We start from the raw sequence: 20,063 nt of genomic DNA, 5'->3' as shown, positions 1-20,063 counted from the left end.
ATTATATAATTCTGTGAAAATGCCAGTCAGAGTTACATTACTTTGCCTGCCCAGTCCCCTCATGATAGTTAGTAAGTGTGCCATGTTTGAATGCAATAGCTTTGATACTTTATGAGAAAAGTGGACTTAAACACAAAACTTAAGCGGATGCCGGCGCAGACGCCGCCGCCAATACCGACGGTCATGTGATGACAATACCTCATAATTGTTTTTTTTAAATTAGCTAAAAATGCTTTGATACGTAGGTCATGGTAATTTCTTGTGTCTTTCATCCATATTAAATATATTAAAAAGTTCACAGATACATTATACTAAGGAGTCCTTTAATTTAACCCAATATTCATAATGATGACAGAAAGTTTGAAACCTCTTCAGCATAAAAGTAACTGCAACGCCAACAGTAGATTCGAGCATGTAACAGCCACAATTTACTGCTGGCTATCACAGTGGTATCCCCAAAACATTTGCAACAACATCAGTTATAACGGTTACAACAATGCTAACAGTAGGTTCAAACATACATCAGTATGTGCATTGTTTGCATTATTTTCGAAGGTTATGATGTTGGCTGCATGAAAACTATAAGGTCACATATTCCTGGTAATTGATGACGTTGGCTTGTGAAATACTCAACTCCTTTTAGTTAATGGTCATAATTAATGTATGACACATAATTATGATAAAAGGAGCTTCCAAAATTCTGTCCTAAACTTTCAGCTAAAAGAGTAAGCTTTTAGACGATCATAACAAACATTAACTTTAAGTTTATTAGTTTGTGTTTCAAAACATTTGTAAAATAATTATGAGCTATGAGACATTTGCCCTGCCTTTTATGAAACTTCACCAGAACACTGCTTAGGAAATGCATAATCCTGTCATCCTGTTTTATATGAAAATACTTCTAGTTCAATTTGTATGAACTGACACAGCTTTCATATTTTCCATGGTAGTTAACAGTCTTATAGTGCGATGACTTTTTTGTGGTTAGCCCTTTTTGATGTTTAAAATGTTGAGCCACATACGTTATTTATCCATAGGAGTGGAAAGGTTGCTGTTCAACAAATGGCCTTAAGGTTCTTATACCTGAGCAGAGTTACTTATAGTTTTTTGTCTCCATAATTTAGCTGTTAATAAATAGAATGAAATATGGGATTTTTTTTAATTAAATATAAACGACAAAAGCTATGCAGAGATGGGAACAAAGCCTATGAAAATAACTTTTCGATTTGTGCGGAAAAATGCTTCAAAATTGATAATAAAAGTGTTGTGAGTATTATATTCACTAATGTTGAACTTATATAGCTGGATGGAAGATGAACAAAATGTTGAGATCTACAAAACATAATTTTTGGGAAACGTTCAATTTGGAAATTGTAGGTCTTATTTGGGAAAAACTAACTTATTTGCAAGTATCTTCAGTTACTTTCCGAGACATCGCATGATCTAGTTCAACGCAAATGCAGACTGATGGACAGGAAGAGCGACATAAAGATCGGTAGGGTAAACCTATAGACCCCATAAGGAAAACTAGTAGCGAAAAAAACATATACAAGAAACGGTTAACAAGTTCTAAACATCAAGAGCCTTACTTTGATGAGCTAATTGCAATTTAACTTTGAATTCATGTTGTTTTTTTATTTTCCTGAAGAATGGTTTAAAATAATTGTCCTTAGATACCAACATATTGTCAGATCCAAGCATTATAAGAACAAAATTTTTAATGTATTATTGACTGGTTATCAATCATAACAGAAATAAAGGATATTTCTTTGCTTTGGTAAAATTGTGTATTTTATATCTTGAGCAATCAGAATTTTTTTTTTCAATTGGCCCAGCCACAAGTAAACATTGATTTTTTTCTATTTTCTTTTTCTTATGATCACAAGTCATCCTATTGTAAAGTGTTTAACAGGAAATTTTAAGGTCATAATGACAGCAAATTAACATTTAAAACATCCTTTCACAGAAAAATGTTAAAAGTTTTTAATACTTCTCGCATTTTTTTTGCTGTTTGAAATGGTGAGTTTCAACATTTAAAAATATTTCCCTATATAAGCATAATAATTATTCTTAATTTAAAGACCTGTTAGTGGATTTGAACATGAACTTTGTATTTAAGACTCTTTCTTTGGATTTGCATCATGATGAATATGGGTTTAAAAGCCTAACTGTCTGTAATATATAATAATCTGTGTAATCATATTGTTATAATTACTAAACAGCTGAAGAGTACATACCTGTGTTGATCAGATACACACTGAGGGCAGCACAGCTGTTTGTGCAGGTTGCAGAATTGGTCAATTTTATGTTCCTTATGAACATCACAAGTTTGTAGAAAATCCACCACCTTTTTTGAAACCGGCCATTTATCTATATCAACTCTTCCAATAGAATTATGTTTTGCAAGCAATTTACCATGCAGATGAATACAGTTTCCACAATAAAATTGTTCACACTGTTTACAATAGAAGTCAGCAGTGGTCCCAACAGTATTCTGGTCTTCACAGGTATTACAAATATAGTCCTTCACTTCATTAGAACCCTGATCAACTGAAGACTGAGAACTTGCTGCCATTTTGTATATTAACTAGTTTTAACAAAGTCACTTTCTGACACTATAATTACAAACAAATCTGCATCAGTATATAAACATATGATACATACATATATATTATATACTATTTATATAAGATCAACAATTACCACTTATAACATGACTAAGAAAATCTTATGTGAACTTGTAAAACCTTGTCCCACGTATAACCCTAAAAGCTCTTTGCGACACAGTTTTGTGGGACTAGTGACCAGCCTGATCACTACGTCACGATGTAAACTGTCATGTGAGAACATTGTACAGTGTCAGTTTACTTTAACCCTTTCCCTGATAGACCCCATATCTGATTTGCCACTCCAGGCCAATACCAGTCATGCTGTTCTGATAACAGTAACTCCATATAAGGCTGATAAGCCTGACTACACCATCTCAATAGGTTTATTTAAAAAATATTGGAAAAATTCTCAACTGTTACGCCTGTCTAGTTTAAGCTTAATTTTCACTTAGTTCCTTTCATTTCACATCATTTGTGTAAATGTAAAGATTGTAAAGAAATAAATTCTCCTTCCAACCATATAAATTTTAAGTCTGTATTGTAAACAACGCATAAGAAATGTTTGAACAAACAAAGAAGACATACTTTTTTCAGATAAAACAGAATTTATTCAGTGTTGAATTTACAAATACACATGATTGCAATGCATATTCATATTACACATTTAATAATAAAATAAACATATATATTTACATAACATAAATATTACCATAACAATAAACATATATATTTACATAACACAACAACAGTATTTATACATTAGCTAACAATTATAGGTTGTAATAAATTATAATTTGCAAACATATGAGACTTCTGTAGACAAAAGTTAGAAGTGTTTTTACAACTTATTGACTATTAAGTTTTTTTAATTATAATGCTACATGACAAATGAAATAAAATAAAATCAATTTTTATAATTCATGGCTTATAAAATATTAAATAAATTATTTACTTCTTAGTTTTAAAAATATAATAATCTGAATACAGAAAATATAGTTGCAATATATACAGTAGCAATGTCCTAATCAATGTCCTTTTCTTAGCAATGTGTGTGTCCATGATAACTTTTACTTGATTGCACATGACACTTTTTTCCAAAAACGAAATTAAAAAGTGAAATTACTCATCACAGACTGTGATATCTGGCGAAGCAACCATCCTGACACAGGTGGACACCGCAAGTATGACACCCGAACTTCATCTCCTTCCGCTGCTTCAGGTATCAGGTGTGGTACTTGCAGGCCTTTGTCTTGTCGGAGAGTCGGAACAAGACATGGCCACCCCCCCATGTTCATCTGCTCCACCAAGCCATCTCTCCCTCTGCCTTCTGGTGCTGCACCTTTTCTTTTGCAGAACACTCCAGCCAGTTCCCGGACAAGTTCCAGACCGAAATCAAGGTGGGTAAACCGCTTCCAGCCGATTCTCCTGCGGGACGTCAGTTTGTACATGATGAAGGCATTCACTATACAACAGTTCAGAAGAAACCAGAAGAGGTATCGCCAGTAGTTCTTGGAACAGCTCCCAACGTCATTCTTAGCGCGGTACTGATCATGCAGGTCGACACCACCCATATACATGTTGTAGACGTTCACACTGTGTGGCGACTGTAGCTGCAGGACGTTGACTCCACATCGTCGCTGTACAGGTAAAATGACGGTAGGGTCCCTCAACGTGACCAAGTGGTGAACAAGTCGCGTGTCCTTCCATACTGTGGCAGTCAGGTTGGTGTCGCCCATCTGCATGATCTTGAAGTCTCCGCGCTGTCGTACCTCTGCTGGTTTCTTCAACTGGCTCGGGAATCCCTTCCTGTTGACCCTGACAGTCCCGCAGGCGTAGAGGCCCTTCTCCAGGAGTTCCTTCATGAGAGGTATAACTGTGAAGAAGTTGTCGAAGATCAACCAGCGGAAGGAGTGGTAGATGTGGTCCACTAGCCTCATCACAACGTTGTCGCCAAGTCCGTGTTCCGTCTGGTTATTCTGTCGCCCCAGGTATACCTCAAAACGAGCAAGGAAGGCTGTCCTGGCATCGCAGAGCATCCACATCTTGATTCCCCTCTTGATTGACTTGGCGGGCATATACTGTCTAAAGCTGAGGCGGCCAGTAAACGCAATCATGGCCTCGTCAATGGAGACCTCCTTGTTGAGCATGTAGATGTCCTGGAATGTCCGGCTGACGCTCTCCATGACAGGTCGCACCTTGAAGAGTTTGTCGTATCCTGGCTCTCCCCTTCCTGGCTCAGTCGACCGGTCAGCAACGTGGAAGTACTGCACCAGCTTCTGGAACCTGTTGCATTTCATTGTGTTGGTGATTCCAGCATTGTTGATGAAGGGATTGGACGACCAGAACATCTCGGCATTGGGGAGCTGGTTGATTTCCATCAGGATGTTGATGGCCAGGAATGCCCTCATCTCTTCTTCAGTTGTGTTCTGCCATCTAAGGTCTGTTGGTAAGTCCGGCTGTGCCATCTTCAAATCGAAGTAACCATTCGTATGCCCCACAATGGACTGAAGCAGCTGCAGAGAGAACAGCAGCCAAAAGTAATCCATGGGAGTGGCTGTGTCTACATCAAATCCATCTGGCAGGCGTTCTCCCGGCTGCTCGTTGAACTCATCAAACTGAAATGAAAAAAAGAAATAAATATTATTATTAACATAATTATATTATAATTATCAACAATTGTAATATAAATTACTATATTATTTATAATATGATCGTGTCATGTGAAATATTTTATTTTATAACATGTACATTATATTACGTTAATTTATGTTTAGGGCATTATAATTATAGGTGTAATGTGGTGCTAGCGGTTACTAATGAAAAAAAATGTTTTGACATTTTCAAATTTGCACAGCAATAAATCTGCGTTTTTATTTTTGTGTAGTCATATATTTTGTGTAGACGCACCCTCAATGGACTGAAGTCATCTGTCCAATTATCATCTGCAGCCTCAGGGAATAATGTCATCATCGGACAAATCACCGACTTCAATATCAGAGTCCAACTCTGATAAACCAGATAACTCAGACTCATCCGAATCACTGTCAAATAGCTGATCTAAGTAGTCAGCCATGGTAACAGAATAAATTTGTGCAAATAATACGGGGATATAAATAGTAATACAAGCGTATGCAAATGCAATAGGAAATGCAGTGAGAACCCCACCTTAAAATATCGAATTTTATACTGAAACATTAGGCAGTTAATCTTTTGATTTGTCAGCATTTTGTTTCATTTCAGACTCCATGCAGTTTTCAGATCATAATGTCTTTGCTTTATTACCCGAACTCATTAGTTTCTGGACACGTTTGGTACTGAAAAAAGCCACCGGGATTGCGTTTTATGGCCCAAACAAGCCCAAAGTGTCGAGTATCCCATGTGTTTTATCCTTAAATGTTAGATAAGCACGTGCACTATTAATTATTATGTTGGTCATTACAAAAAGCCTACTGAAAACCGCCAACTGCGTCTTTGTTTTATTGCTCAATCAAGCAGCGATAATCCAATATCCTGTGTATTACAAAAACACCAACTTTAGATAAGCATGTGTCGTCTGTCAAAATCATGATTTTATATGTCACTAAACATATCGAAGTAATTCTCGTATATGATCTCGGAAACGGGACTTGCTTTATACATGTATCATTACGATATTAATTTTCATACGATTTGCTAAAAACAAAAGAGAACCAAACAAACATACACAGACAACACAAAATATAAATAATTATGACAAATTAAATGGGGAAAAAAAACGTTTGTTTATTTTTGAAAAATCACTTTTACTTTCTCCCAATTTCCAGAAAATGAATTGTACATATTGCATAAAATCTAAATATAGATGACGCTGTTAATTGGTTGTTGTAAAAGAATATGAACTGTACACGGACGGCACTTTGCGTGCAATCAGATACAGTACAATAATTGTTGCAATATTGAAGGAACTAAAATATGAAAATGATACAGCGTATATTACTTTTATTTTATTCAGGAAAATATCAAAATCATTTGCGAGATACCCCGATACTCAAATGGAAATTTACTACGAAGCTTTTACAATGTTGTCGGCGCTCGGGATTATATGCATCTATTGGGGAAAGCGTTTAACCTACTGGAATGAAATTGTAAGAAGTGCATTCAATAAAATTCTAATTTAAACTGACTTAAAGCACATAAAACATATAATACAAATGACTGCCCAGGTTAACAAGAATGGTACATTTTATTTAAAACTAATTCCAGATGGGCTATGTTATGACGTTTGAACTTGAATTGTGGCTTTGACATGGGCTTTTATAAAGAATACTTGTTAAACAATACAATATAGTCACTACTTATAAAGAATGTAAAATTATGCCTATGGTAGCCAAACTTATTTACCGTAAAAAGTTGTGTATAACGCGCATTTATGTATAACGCGCATCTACTTTTTAAAGCTAAAAAATCGGGAAAAAAAGTTTTTGAAGCAAAAAAATCGGGGGAAAAATTCCGTACCGCAGGCTAACTAAAAATCGTTATATTTACATTGCCGATCTTACGTATTCTTTTATTGCTTCAATTATAAATTATTTTTAAGACGATAACGATACAACTAGTTGGTGTTTTTTTTTAATCATATTATGCGTAAAAATAAATGTTTGGATTTAAATGAATTATGCATGAAATGCACACTTTCCACGAGGATACCATCAAGGTTTTCATCATATGTCTCTGAAGTAACTGTCCACGATTTTATCGTGGAGTACACATAACGGATGGATTAGTTATAACTAAGAAACTGACATTATTGATTGGTATTGTCACCTGGTTATTCATGCATGACTAATTCACAACCGCGCGTTTTATTTACAATGCCGATATCATGCGTTCTTTTCGAGTGTCTAAAATTGATAGGGGACTTTAACGACTCAAACTTCTCAACACCATCACGACATTACCGGCGATAAACAAACAATGGAGGTGTGAAGCCGTTTGCCGGTTCGCATGTTTTGATAATAGCCCAGCTACACAAAACTTGACAGGTGACGCAAATTGCTCAATAATCACATCCTCAATCTTGACAAGACGTATGAAAACGTGTAAACAAACACAGCATCAATTTTATTAACACATTTGAAAAGCAAGAAAAATAATCTTAAATATATCGGGAAATACCTTGCCGACATACTATTGTAAATCGACAAGTGCCCCCAAATAAATTGTGTAACCCTAGTACAGTAGGGTATAATATTGTGGGAAAAGTAAACAATAACATTTAAATAAAAATGGCTTCCTCGTTTTTCATTCTCTTCTTCAAATTTATTTGATTTCAATGCTCTGTACGTACCTGAAAAAGATAGAAAATATATATGTTAACTTTATAATGTTTGTTCATCTTATTCAGATCGTCAATATAACACTATTATCAACATAGTTACAGTTAAAACACCGGAAAACAGAATGATGTGAATTACCGCTACTGGGTAACTGACAGCGAAAAAATGTCTTGGCATGGCTGTAGTTGTGCATAACGCGCATCAAGTTTTTAAAATGAAATTTTGGGGTAAAAAAGTGCGCCTTATACACAACTTTTTACGGTAAAGGGAACTTTTCACGTTTCGGTCAATTGACTAAATTAAACAACAATAGGGCCATGATGGCCATGAATCGCTCACCTGACTAACCAAATACAATCACAACCCAGTTTTCATCAAGATAAACATTCTGACCAAAGGTTTTTCTATTATTTGAGCTAGTGACCTAGTTTTTGACCCAAGATGACCCAAATACAATCCCAACCCAGATTTTATCAAGATAAACATTCTGACCATATTTCATAAAGATTGGATGAAAACTGTGACCTTTATTGTCTATACAAGGTTTTTCTATTATTTGACCTAGTGACCTAGTTTTTGACATAGTGACCTAGTTTTTGACCCCAGATGACCCAACTACAATCCCAACCCAGATTTCATCAAGATAAACATTCTGACTAAATTTCATAAAGATTGGATGAAAACTGCAACCTCTATTGTCTACACAAGGTTTTTCTATTACACTGTAACTCCAATATAACGCGGATGACGGGGTCCAAGCCACGCAACCGCGTTATAAACGGACAGCGTTATAAGTTTTGAGCTAATTTATTGCAGGGGGATATAAAAACAGGTAAAGTATAGCCTATAATATAGGTCCTGTGTATTGCCATGCTGTGTTGTCATCCGCAAATACTTGCATATAAACCGAATCGAACGATAACGTAATACATACCGCTTTTCTAATGTGCACATGCATCCTATAATCCAATATAATTACAACATCAATTACGAAAAAAATAATCTTTAACATTTATGACGAGAAATATGAGATTCATAAACACATCCATATGTCGACGCCAATTTTCAGAAAAAGAGTACAGTGCATTATGGGACAGAGCTTTAATTGGGAGAGCGACTTTAAATTTAGATTGAATGCAATACGACACATGTACAAAGAAATGTTTTATTGCGTCATACGCGTCATGTAAAAATCGTGCTTTCCGTGGACTTTCTGATAAATGGCGTAAATTAAAGTGAATCTCTGTTAAGTATACTGCGTTAGCACGTAAATAAATCGTTAGGATTATTTAATTTATTATTCGTACACGTACAGAAACAACAGAAACATTAAACATAAACAAAGATCTTTTTATTTATCAAGCATGTATAGCATATAATAAACGATAACACTGTCAAAGTTTATACAATGAAATACAATACACAATACATACAAAACATTAACAGGTAATTCATCTATCCAACCGCTGCTGCCCTCGAACCCTCCTGCACCAACGCCGTGTATAAGTTCGTGGTAGGCCTTTGCTTGGCCATGCACGATTGGCCCCGATAGTGTTTCCTTCACTCCGTTCCTGGTTGAACCAGTCTATCATGGCTTTTTCAAGTTGAGAATCTTTTGCGGTGCGCTGGCGTTTCCACTGTGACCCTTCGCAGTCCATGTCTGCCAGACTTGATCGCAGTTTCGACTCATCTGTTAACCAACCACGCAGAGTATATTCTGCGATGTTTAGGTCTCTCGAGACCGTTGCCTGCGCATCTCCACGCCGTAGCCGGTCAACTACATTCAATTTCTCCGCAATACTGTATGCCTTCCTTTTTCGTGATTCTATGTTGCTGTACTCAATAATATCAGAACGATAATGAATGTCACCAAAACTTACCCTGTTTTATACTAACTGTGCGCAGTATATTTCACAGCCGCTCCTTTCATATGGACAAACTGCAATCAAATCAAAGTAAAAATGTTTTAATCGTTTTGAATAATTTTTATTTGATAATTATTCCACTTGCACTTACCTTATTGAAAATAGCGCACTGACAGAGCCGCTCTGATAGAGAAAACATGTAATAAACACTGACTCGCAAGTTTTCACACCTTTATTGACCTTTATTGACATTACACAAGAGATTAACACCAGTTAGCTTTCTCGTGTCGTTTAACTTCTAATCGATTAAAATCGATTAAAATCGGTTAAACAGACGGATAAAGCAAGCAGGCTGTGATCGCCGCAATCTTTGAATTTTCTGAAAATACATGAAGATGCATAACATTGATTTGAATCAGAAATGGAAGGTTGGAGCAAAAACGGGATCCAAGCACCCCCCCGCGTTATATTGGACACAGCGTTATAACGGACCGCACTATATTGGAGTTACAGTGTATTTGACCTAGTTTTTGACCTAGTGACCTACTTTTTGACTCCAGATGACCCAAATACATTCTCAAGCCAGATTTTATCAAGATAAATGTTCTGACTGAATTTCATAAAGATTTGATGAAAACTGCGACCTCTATTGTCTAAACAATGTTTTTCTATTATTTGACCTAGTTTTTGACCTAGTTTTTGACCCCAGATGACCCAAATACAATCCCAACCCAGATTTCATCAAGATAAACATTCTGACCAAATTTCATAAACATTGGATGAAAACTGTGACCTCCACTGTCTACACAAACAAATTGTTGATGATTTTTCAATTATTTGACCTAGTGACCTAGTTTTTGACCCCAAATTATCCAAATACAATCCCAACCCAGATTTCATCAAAATAAACATTCTGACCAAATTTCATAAAGATTGGATGAAAACTGCGACCTCTATTGTCTACACAAGTTTTTTTTCTATTATTTGACCTATTATGTGACCTAGTGACCTAGTTTTTGACCCCAGATGACCCAAATACAATCCCAACCCAGATTTCATCAAGATAAACATTCTGACCAAATTTCATAAAGATTTGATGAAAACTGTGACCTCTACTGTCTACACAAACAAATTGTTGATGCACGCACACACACACAACGAACGCCGGACATCACACGGTCACATAAGCTCACCATGTCACTTCGTGACAGGTGAGCTAAAATGTTCCATTTTCGCAAATTTTTGTTGTAGTTATGATATGTGTGAGGAAACAGTAACTGTACATAAACTGTGCTCTAAAATATTCATTATATGTATATTTTGAGGATTTAAAAACATGAACATTATAGAGCGTTGCAACGCAAAACAATTGAATAATTTGTAGAGTTCTGCTGCTGTCTTTATGTTTTTTGAAACTACGAGGACTGCTTATATAAAGTTTGGAATAAATCAATCATAGTATGAGCACGAATGGCAGAGTGGTCTAAGCGATATACTCCAGGGTTCAGTGAATCGAGCCCATTTGAACGTTACTTTTTTCTTTCTTTAATAGTTTATAATAGAGCTCTTTATATCCAATGTTTACATGTACATGTATTAATATAAAGCATTTAATGACAATTATCAATACATGCAAAAATCTTTAAAAAGGTCCCTCTAAGGACAAAGTTTTATGAATTGGTTTCTTATACTTTACATTTGATCTTGAACAGTGAACTTAACTTCAGACCTAGGGGCCTGGTTCTTGCACTCTTTCAAACCATGCTTGTTACTTCAACCAAATAATAAGACAATCTATCTAATTGCAATGGACAACGTGTTTTCCATTTGTCTCTTTCAGAGTTCATATGATAACAAGATGTGTTTGTGAAACACAATGTCCCCCTATATGAAGTTTGACCTTGTATGATGACCTTGACCTTGTGAAGGATGACCTTGACCTTGACCTTTCACCACTCAAAATGTGCAGCTCCATGAGATACACATGCATGCCAAATATCAATATTCTATCTTCAATATTGCAAAAGTATTCATAAAATAAGCGATTTGGGCCACATATATTTGACCTCTGACCTTGAAGGATGACCTTGACCTTGACCTTTCACCAATTAAAATGTGCAGCTCCATGAGATGCACTGAGATGCACATGCATGCCAAATATCAAGTTGCTATCTTCAATGTTGCAAAAGTATTTATGAAATAAGCGATTTGGGCCACATATATTTGACCTCTGACCTTGAAGGATGACCTTGACCTTTCACCACTCAAAATGTGCAGCTCCATGAGATACACATGCATGCCAAATATCAAGTTGCTATCTTCAATATTGCAAAAGTATTCATAAAATGAGCGATTTGGGCCACATATATTTGACCTCTGACCTTGAAGGATGACCTTGACCTTTCACCACTTAAAATGTGCAGCTCCATGAGATACACATGCATGCCAAATATCAAGTTTCTATCTTCAATATTGCAAAAGTATTCATAAAATAAGCGATTTGGGCCACATATATTTGACCTCTGACCTTGAAGGATGACCTTGACCTTGACCTTTCACCACTTAAAATGTGCAGCACCATGAGATGCACATGCATGCCAAATATCAAGTTGCTATCTTCAATGTTGCAAAAGTATTTATGAAATAAGCGATTTGGGCCACATATATTTGACCTCTGACCTTGAAGGATGACCTTGACCTTGACCTTTCACCACTCAAAATGTGCAGCTCCATGAGATACACACAGTCTAGAGAATCATGCCAAGAAAATGGCTCGTTCAGGCTGGCTTGGCTGAAGCATATTTACAGTTATGCTAATGAGCCACATGTGGGTTGTGGTCAGTCTCTCAGCATGTTAGGGTAATTAGGGGCTATAAAACTGCCATAAATCTGCACAGGGCCGGTGTGGTTTCAAGTTGCTTCCAAGTACTGTTTAACCATGTATTCTAATAATTCTTCTTGTAACAAACAGTTTTGCATGTTTCATGATATATGTTTAGACTGACAAGTTAATTAAAATACAGTAAATGATATAATTTTAAGATATTTAAAATACATGGAATATTTCAAAATTCAGAATTGATAAAAATTAGGTACATGTATGAACAATATGTACTGGAGTCATATTTGAGACATATTGCTACATTATTAATTTCAAAATGTATTGTTTGCAATAAGAACAAAACAAAATATCCAGAAAAAAACAATGTCACACAAATTTATTTACAGATCAATGAAGTAATTAAGCTCACAGTGTGCATTGTTTTGATATTTTAATCGAAGTTGACACTGAAATTACACTAATCTATGGGAGTTAACAAAAATTTTGCCAAGCAAATGACAAAAATGCTCATTATCGACAGTGTAGATCCTTTGATTTTGTATGCACGAGATTTTAAACATAAAATCTAAAATCTATTAAATTTTAAAATATAAAGTTAAGTGACATGTTGAAAAATTTCTAAACACTACGAGTAAAAAAATGTTCAAACAACCAGAGTAAATATTGTCCTCAATCATTTATAACTTAAGCTTAAATCTGTTCTAGGCTCTCCAAAAGGTGCAACACTTTGTGCACAACAGAAAGCTCATTGAACGGCTCTTTAATTGTTTCTCAGGTTCTACTTAACTTTAATCTTTTTGAATTCACGCATGCAAAGGTATAATCATGTATTGCTTTAAATGAGTCCTCAATAATATTGATACTGACCATGCATATTCTATTTAAGAGATAATGTCCAGGTCAAGTAAACAACTTACAAATTACACTATTACAGAGTTATAGTACTAAGGCAATTCAGTCCTAATATAGTATGACGCCATGAACGACTTTTGCAAAATAAGTATTATAACTCTGATGAGACAGCTCCTACAGGATGTACATGATTAGGTTAAACTATGTTTGCTAATGTATGAACAAATAATGCTTGGCACAAAATATATGATGTTATAAATTATGCAACCTTTCATCCAATAATTTTTTGTTGTTGAGGCAAACAAAACTAAATTCTTTGAATATTCATATACAACTGATTGAAATAATATTGGATCTGTATTGGTTATAATTTCTTATGTTTCAATTCACTTACCTTGATTTAAAATTAATTTCTTTCATTAGATACTGTAAAACATTCAAGACTATGTTACATAAACAAATATGTCTCTCATAATTTACAAGAATTATTTATTGCTAATATCATCATTACAAGCACGTCTAAACTGATATTTTGATATCTTGAAAGGTGGCATTCAAACCAACAAATTTTGATCCATTCTTCTTTTGTAAACAGTTGTGTGTGCTCAGCTATTAATGTATCTATTATGCTTTCATCAATGTCAACAGTATGGAATAAAGGTGATGACTCGTGAATCACAGCTAGTCTTGGCTATAAGTCTGTATAATTCCAGAGAGGACAATACACAATCTTCTTCGCCCAAAAGCTCAGACAATATTTGCTATATTTGCACATGGTTGTGAACTGTCTGTATCTTGAAAGCAGTATCAATTCAAAACAGAACGAACAGGTAAAACTTCCGTTCTATCTAAATCTATAATTCCACCAGGATATTTCTGTAAAGTTCTTCTGAAATAAAACTTTTTTAGTTTCTGATCAGTCTTCTTTAGATACAAATAGAAATCTTCAAGACTAATAGTATTTTCCTTTTCTGTTCGAGACACTCTGAATAACTTGGAAAACTTCATTATATTCCAGGCCTTTCATTTTGAAAGTTAAACAAAAAAAATCAGTAAAAACATGCAAAATATTAAAACCTGATTAATATTTTTCGAAATATTTTTGCAGTGATCTTTTGTCTTCAATTCATAATTACCTGACAGGTAAAAAAAAAAACTTGCAAAACAAGCCTACTCTGCTTGTAAATATGACACATGCTCACACAAGCCTGCGATCTCACGCATACACACACGCCTGAACGCACTCGCTTCAACTACTACAAAATTAAAAAATTAAACCCTGTTTTCCCAGAATGAAGCCTAACTTATCTTTTTCATTAATGATTTGAAAAAACACACATCTCGCCTAGTGCTTTAATACACACTCTTTATAAATTTATGGGTTGTGTCAACTTGCGATATAAAAAGCTATAACATATTGAAAACTGAGTTGCGTCTAAGATTATTCAATAGCGAACAATTTCAGTGCCTTCAGTGCTTTGATTGATTAATGTTAAACAACCCACTACATGACTGTATACCAACCCATTACCTCATAAATGCTGAATGTAAAATGAATAGAAGACGTACTTGTTACATATACAGAAACAAACAGTTGGTACACTAAATGATGCATCATGTTTTATTTTATTTACATACAAAGATCATTCAATCTAATTCAAGTTAATAAGATTGCTTAGACCCAATTGCAAATGAGCAAATTGCAATCATCATAAAAAACGGTTTAACCAGAAACACGTAATATCGATGCCTGGACGCAAAACCATGCCAAACTTCTACAGGAGTTAAGTATAGTTTGTGCTGTCATTAATCTCCAGGACTGACACTCAACATTTACAAATATGCATAAATTCAACTTACCTTCTGTTTTCAGATGTCAGTAGAAATGGTTGTTGTTGAAAAAATTCAAACAATTTCCCCGCAATGTTTATTATGCACAAGGTATTAAATCTCGATTTCCAACAATTTTTGCAGGTGCTTCCATGATTTTGTAGTGAATAAAACACTGTGTAGCTGTGAAATACTAAAAACCCAGAAGCTACCTCAGAATTGAAGTTTTGGCATACCAGCCAACTTCTTATCAACTACAATGGCCCCTTAATTACTCTAATCATGATGGGGTGCTGACCACAGCACACATTAATGGGCATCTTGCCATTATCTGTAACTGTACATATGGTTGTCACTGACCAGCCTGAATGAGCCATTTTCGTGGCATGATTCTCTGGACTGCACATGCATGCTCAATTTCAAGTTGCTATCTTCAATATTGCAAAAGTATTCATAAAATGAGCGATTTGGGCCACATATATTTGACCTCTGACCTTGAACGATGACCTTGACCTTGACCTTTCACCACTCAAAATGTGCAGCTTCATGAGATACACATGCATGCCAAATATGAAGTTGCTATCTTCAATATAGCAAAAGTTATTGCCAAATGTTAAAGTTGGCGCAAACAGACAGACCAACAGACCAACAGACAGGGCAAAAACAATATGTCCCCCACTACTATAGTGGGGGACATAAAAAGTTAGTACAAATAACACCAACAGACCTCTTTTTAGATTTGTTGAAAATATAGCAAGTATGATGACACTTGTTTTATTTGAACCATGAAGATAAATTAAACTTGTATGCAATCATCAACACATGCATATGCCGTCAGAATATTGGATTCTTATTAGGCAACACATACAATATCCTGATAAAAATTTGCTTTACAAAACAATTAAGTATTAATATCACATAAACATTCTAAAGTCATAATAAGATAATCGATCAATATATCTTAACACGAGCAGCGCATAACGGACGCCAGCGCTCCGCTGCGGGTGCAGTTTTAAATAAATGTAAGCTTGTCAGATTTTTTTTAGAGGTTGCAGTTACCTTGACCTTTGACCTAGTGACCCCAAAATGGGTGTGGCGTGTAGAACTCATCAAGGTGTATCCAAATATGAAGTTTAAAAGTTGTAGGTGGAAGCACTTTGATTTTAAAGCAAAATGTTAAGGTTTTAGCACGACGTGGACGGCGGATGGCTGACGTTGGATGACACGACTAGCAGGCTATGACATTACCTCTGGTTTTCTATGAAAACAGCCGTGCTTACAAATAAATATTAGAGAAAGATTGAACTCATTAATCATTTAATCATACAGACGGCTATGTTGATTAACATTTCGATGTTAATGCGTTGTAACTCTGGGAGCTCACTTTGGTGTAAACCAGATTTTGACCCAAACTTAGGTATACACACTACCATGCGTTTGATATGTTTTTGTTTCGATATTTTGTAATAGCAATTATAGAAGTGGTTTGAAGTGGTACGCCATCTTATCATTGGCTATAGTATAGTCATTGTTTAAATAATGTCTAATGCCTTATTAATTCAGAAGTGTAAATAAAATCAAACGCTAATGTATACAGTCCTTTTAGAGTTGTATTAACTGTAATGGTGAGAAATTCAGAATCAGGTCCGTTCTACTTAAAACCATACACCGGACTTCTTTTCAAATCTATTTGCCTACAATATCAGAGCTCCAGATAAGGTTTTGTGAAATTCTTAAATTACTACCAGATTTTCAAAAAGAATTCTTAACTCTGAAATTTTATTTTTAACGTTACTACTAAGTTTTGGAAAATAATTCTTATTTTTTCTAAATGATCTAAAAATAAATAATAATGGTTATTTTCATGCAAAAAAAATCAAAATAAACATACTAGCAACTTTATTTATACGAGTTCAACAGTGTCTTTTCAGTATTATACAATTTTATTTTTCCAATACCTTCATATGCCCAAACTGTGCTTAGATTGCATGCCTTAGATGAATTTTTACATATTTCACATTTAAAACGGGTCTCCCCTTCAATCTTTTCAACGATTAGCCACGTGACTTGTCCCTCCCACTTGTTCAAAAAAAAAATTGTGTTTAAGTTTGGACCTGTCGTGTCGCGGTTTTGTTTAGCTTTTCCGACTGTGTCGGCAACTGAACATACAACATTGTATAAGATCTTTTCTATAATGTCTTTCTAAACATTTAACGTCGGCTCACTTTGCGTACAATATGTTAAAAGCGTGTTTTTGGACGCTTTGCAGTTTTTTAGGACGCTCTCTAGGCGCTGCCATTGTTTTTTGACAGATAGACTGTATACGCCGCTTTTATTGGAAAAAATGCGCTTTGTTAAACAAACCCGATAACCATTCTTATAATATAAGCACCGCAAAGATCTTTAATACGCGAAAAGAACTCAATAAAAATCGATACAAACCGATGTAAAAATAATATTCGTAACTTGATTTTGTAATTCTTAATGGAACGACAAGACTTTAAAATAAATACGTAACGGACTTGAAAATAATTTGTAATTACGAAAATACGACCCTTATCTGGAGCTCTGACATTATGCTAGGTTTGTTATTTCAACATTGAATGCTAAACCAAACCCCAGCTTGGAACAAAAGCTTAAAGTCACGGCCTATAGATTAATAAATCTTTGTTGATGATGGGAAACTCTGAAAACCATCAAGGTTGTCAAGACACACAATTATTACACTTACATAATACAAGCACCATTCATGGCAAGGATACAGCAGAAATAAAAGCTACATGTTTAAGAAATAAATAACATGTAAGCGTTGGTTATTGCGGTTATAACCAATGGTTTGCGTAGTAATTAAACCACGAGTGGTTTGATAACAAGCATCGGAACAACAAACGTGCAGACAATGTTAGACAAATTGCAGACAATTTGTAATTTGCTAAAATCAGACATTTGGCCTGAAAGGGACGTTTGAACCTGACCTTTGATCTCTGATTGTTACATTGACATTTGAGCTACAAGAGAGAAGATTGTTACACATGACACACATTTGATCTCTGATTCTTTACTTGACATTTGAGCTACTTGAGAGAAGATTGTTACACATGACACACATTTGATCTCTGATTCTTTACTTGACATTTGAGCTACTAGAGAGAAGATTGTTACACATGACACACATTTGATCTCTGATTCTTTACTTGACATTTGAGCTTCTAGAGAGAAAATTGTTACACATGACACACATTTGATCTCTAATTGTTACATTGACATTTGAGCTACTAGAGAGATTGTTACACATGACACATTTGATCTCTGATTCTTTTCTTGACATTTGAGCTCACTAGAGAGAAGATTGTTACACATGACACACAATCTCTAATGGTTAACATGTGAAGTGCATCATATTAAAATTGCATGATGAATGACAAAGGCACTGTCAGTGAACAATGTGCTTTCAGGCTAAATATTAAGATGGTCGTAATCAATTTTTAGATAGCGGCATGAATGAAAAATTACAGTGCAGACGACTTTGTCGTAACACGTGCAGGCAAATAAAAGCCACAGTCACATTGAATCTTATAAAAACAAGAAAAGTTGTTGAAATGATAAACTTTGTTTATGGATCGGTGCAAATACCTTGATAAACAGTATAATAATTAAGTGTAGGGTAATTAAAAGGTAGTAATAAGTGTAGGGTAATGATGTTTATGAATTGCAATTCTCCTCAGTGATATCTACACACCCATGACAGTTCATGTTGAAATATTGTAGTCTACAGTACAGCCAAAGCGGAACAAACGTATTTCGCGATCCGCGGCGGCAAGGCGAAACGAGTCGATGCCGCGTCAGTCATTGAAGCCGCGTCAGTATGCGGCGGCAAGTCGCATTACGCCGCGAAACTTCGCATCTGTCCGCCGAGGCATGCCGCTATCCGCGACATGATGCCGAGTCGATGCGCATCATGAAATAAAAAATCTTTTTTAAAATTATTAGTTACATGTAGTTAACACATTTTGAAAGAACAATTATAATAATAATTAAATTTATTATAAATTTATTGTGCGCGGATTGTATTAGCATATACATGTAAGCATAGTTAATGTGTCTGGCCAATTAAGTTTGTTTCCCGCCCTTAGTGTATGTATTTCACACATAAACAAGGTCACGTAATTATGTTTTCGCACATACAAGTGGTCAAGGCTCCAGCATATGGTGGATTTATAAATTAATTGCATGTTGATTTTGCTATTAAATTTAAGCTGAGAAAATGAGCAGTTTGAAGCCACATCAATAATCAAGACGGTGACGACGTATTTGTTGTTTTGTTAATTATCAGCTTATTAAAACTATTGTTTGAATATGCGTATATAAACACGTTTTATTTCGTTCATATTATACAGTTAATATCGCTACTAATTACCCGATAATCCCGTATATTCCAGTTTTAAAGCAAATGCTGGTAAATATTTACGATACACAAACATTCTCGATATTTCCTTAAGTATCAAATACATTTTGGCATTGGTTACTATTTATAGAGATGATGAAATAACGTCTAATCGGGGCGTTTTTTTTTCCACTGAACACGCGATTTACGCCCGACGTGATGTTCATGTATTTATACAACACAAAATACACCCAAACTTTCCAAACGACGTTCTACACGTCTGCATAATTTTCGCGCGCTTTTTATGAAACAAAGGATATTTTAGCACTGTTTATTTGACGCTAGAATTTGTCAAAGGTCGCGTTA

At 35.1% G+C, this 20,063-nt stretch overlaps 2 protein-coding genes across 32 annotated transcripts in view; both read right to left on the bottom strand.

Annotated features, from left to right (window-relative positions):
- The window catches only part of LOC127863446 (uncharacterized), a 453,451-nt gene that overhangs the window by 386,496 nt on the left and 46,892 nt on the right, over positions 1–20,063 (bottom strand). For 29 of the 31 annotated variants that reach the window (XM_052403144.1, XM_052402995.1, XM_052403154.1 and 26 more), the window contains exon 1: positions 2,238–2,823. The exons of the other annotated variants lie outside the window; for them this stretch is intronic. In XM_052403144.1, the coding sequence (XP_052259104.1) occupies positions 2,238–2,575 (338 nt within the window). In that variant the 5' untranslated portion in view covers positions 2,576–2,823. Of the gene's footprint in view, positions 1–2,237; positions 2,824–20,063 lie in introns of those variants that run through there. 31 annotated transcript variants of the gene reach the window in all.
- On the bottom strand, positions 3,546–8,989 carry LOC127863614 (piggyBac transposable element-derived protein 4-like). The gene is made up of 2 exons (XM_052403224.1): positions 8,859–8,989; positions 3,546–5,224 (listed from the first exon to the last, which is right to left on the bottom strand). Exons 1-2 carry the CDS (start codon positions 8,934–8,936, stop codon positions 3,716–3,718), a joined length of 1,587 nt encoding a protein of 528 aa, XP_052259184.1. The 5' UTR covers positions 8,937–8,989; the 3' UTR covers positions 3,546–3,715.

This window comes from Dreissena polymorpha, chromosome 1, assembly GCF_020536995.1.
Source record: "Dreissena polymorpha isolate Duluth1 chromosome 1, UMN_Dpol_1.0, whole genome shotgun sequence".
NCBI classification, from domain to species: domain Eukaryota; kingdom Metazoa; phylum Mollusca; class Bivalvia; order Myida; family Dreissenidae; genus Dreissena; species Dreissena polymorpha.
The sequence above is the reverse complement of the archived record's forward strand: the minus strand, read 5'-3'. Positions and strand labels throughout refer to the sequence as shown.

What these genes read in the sequence shown, in the direction of transcription:
- LOC127863614 (XM_052403224.1), bottom strand. Translation starts at nt 8,936, where the DNA reads ATGTTAAAGATTATTTTTTTCGTAATTGATGTTGTAATTATATTGGAT. An exon ending in ATGTGCACATTAGAAAAGCG is followed by an intron (nt 5,225 to 8,858) that starts GTATGTATTACG and finishes TTTTCATTTCAG; the next exon opens with TTTGATGAGTTCAACGAGCA.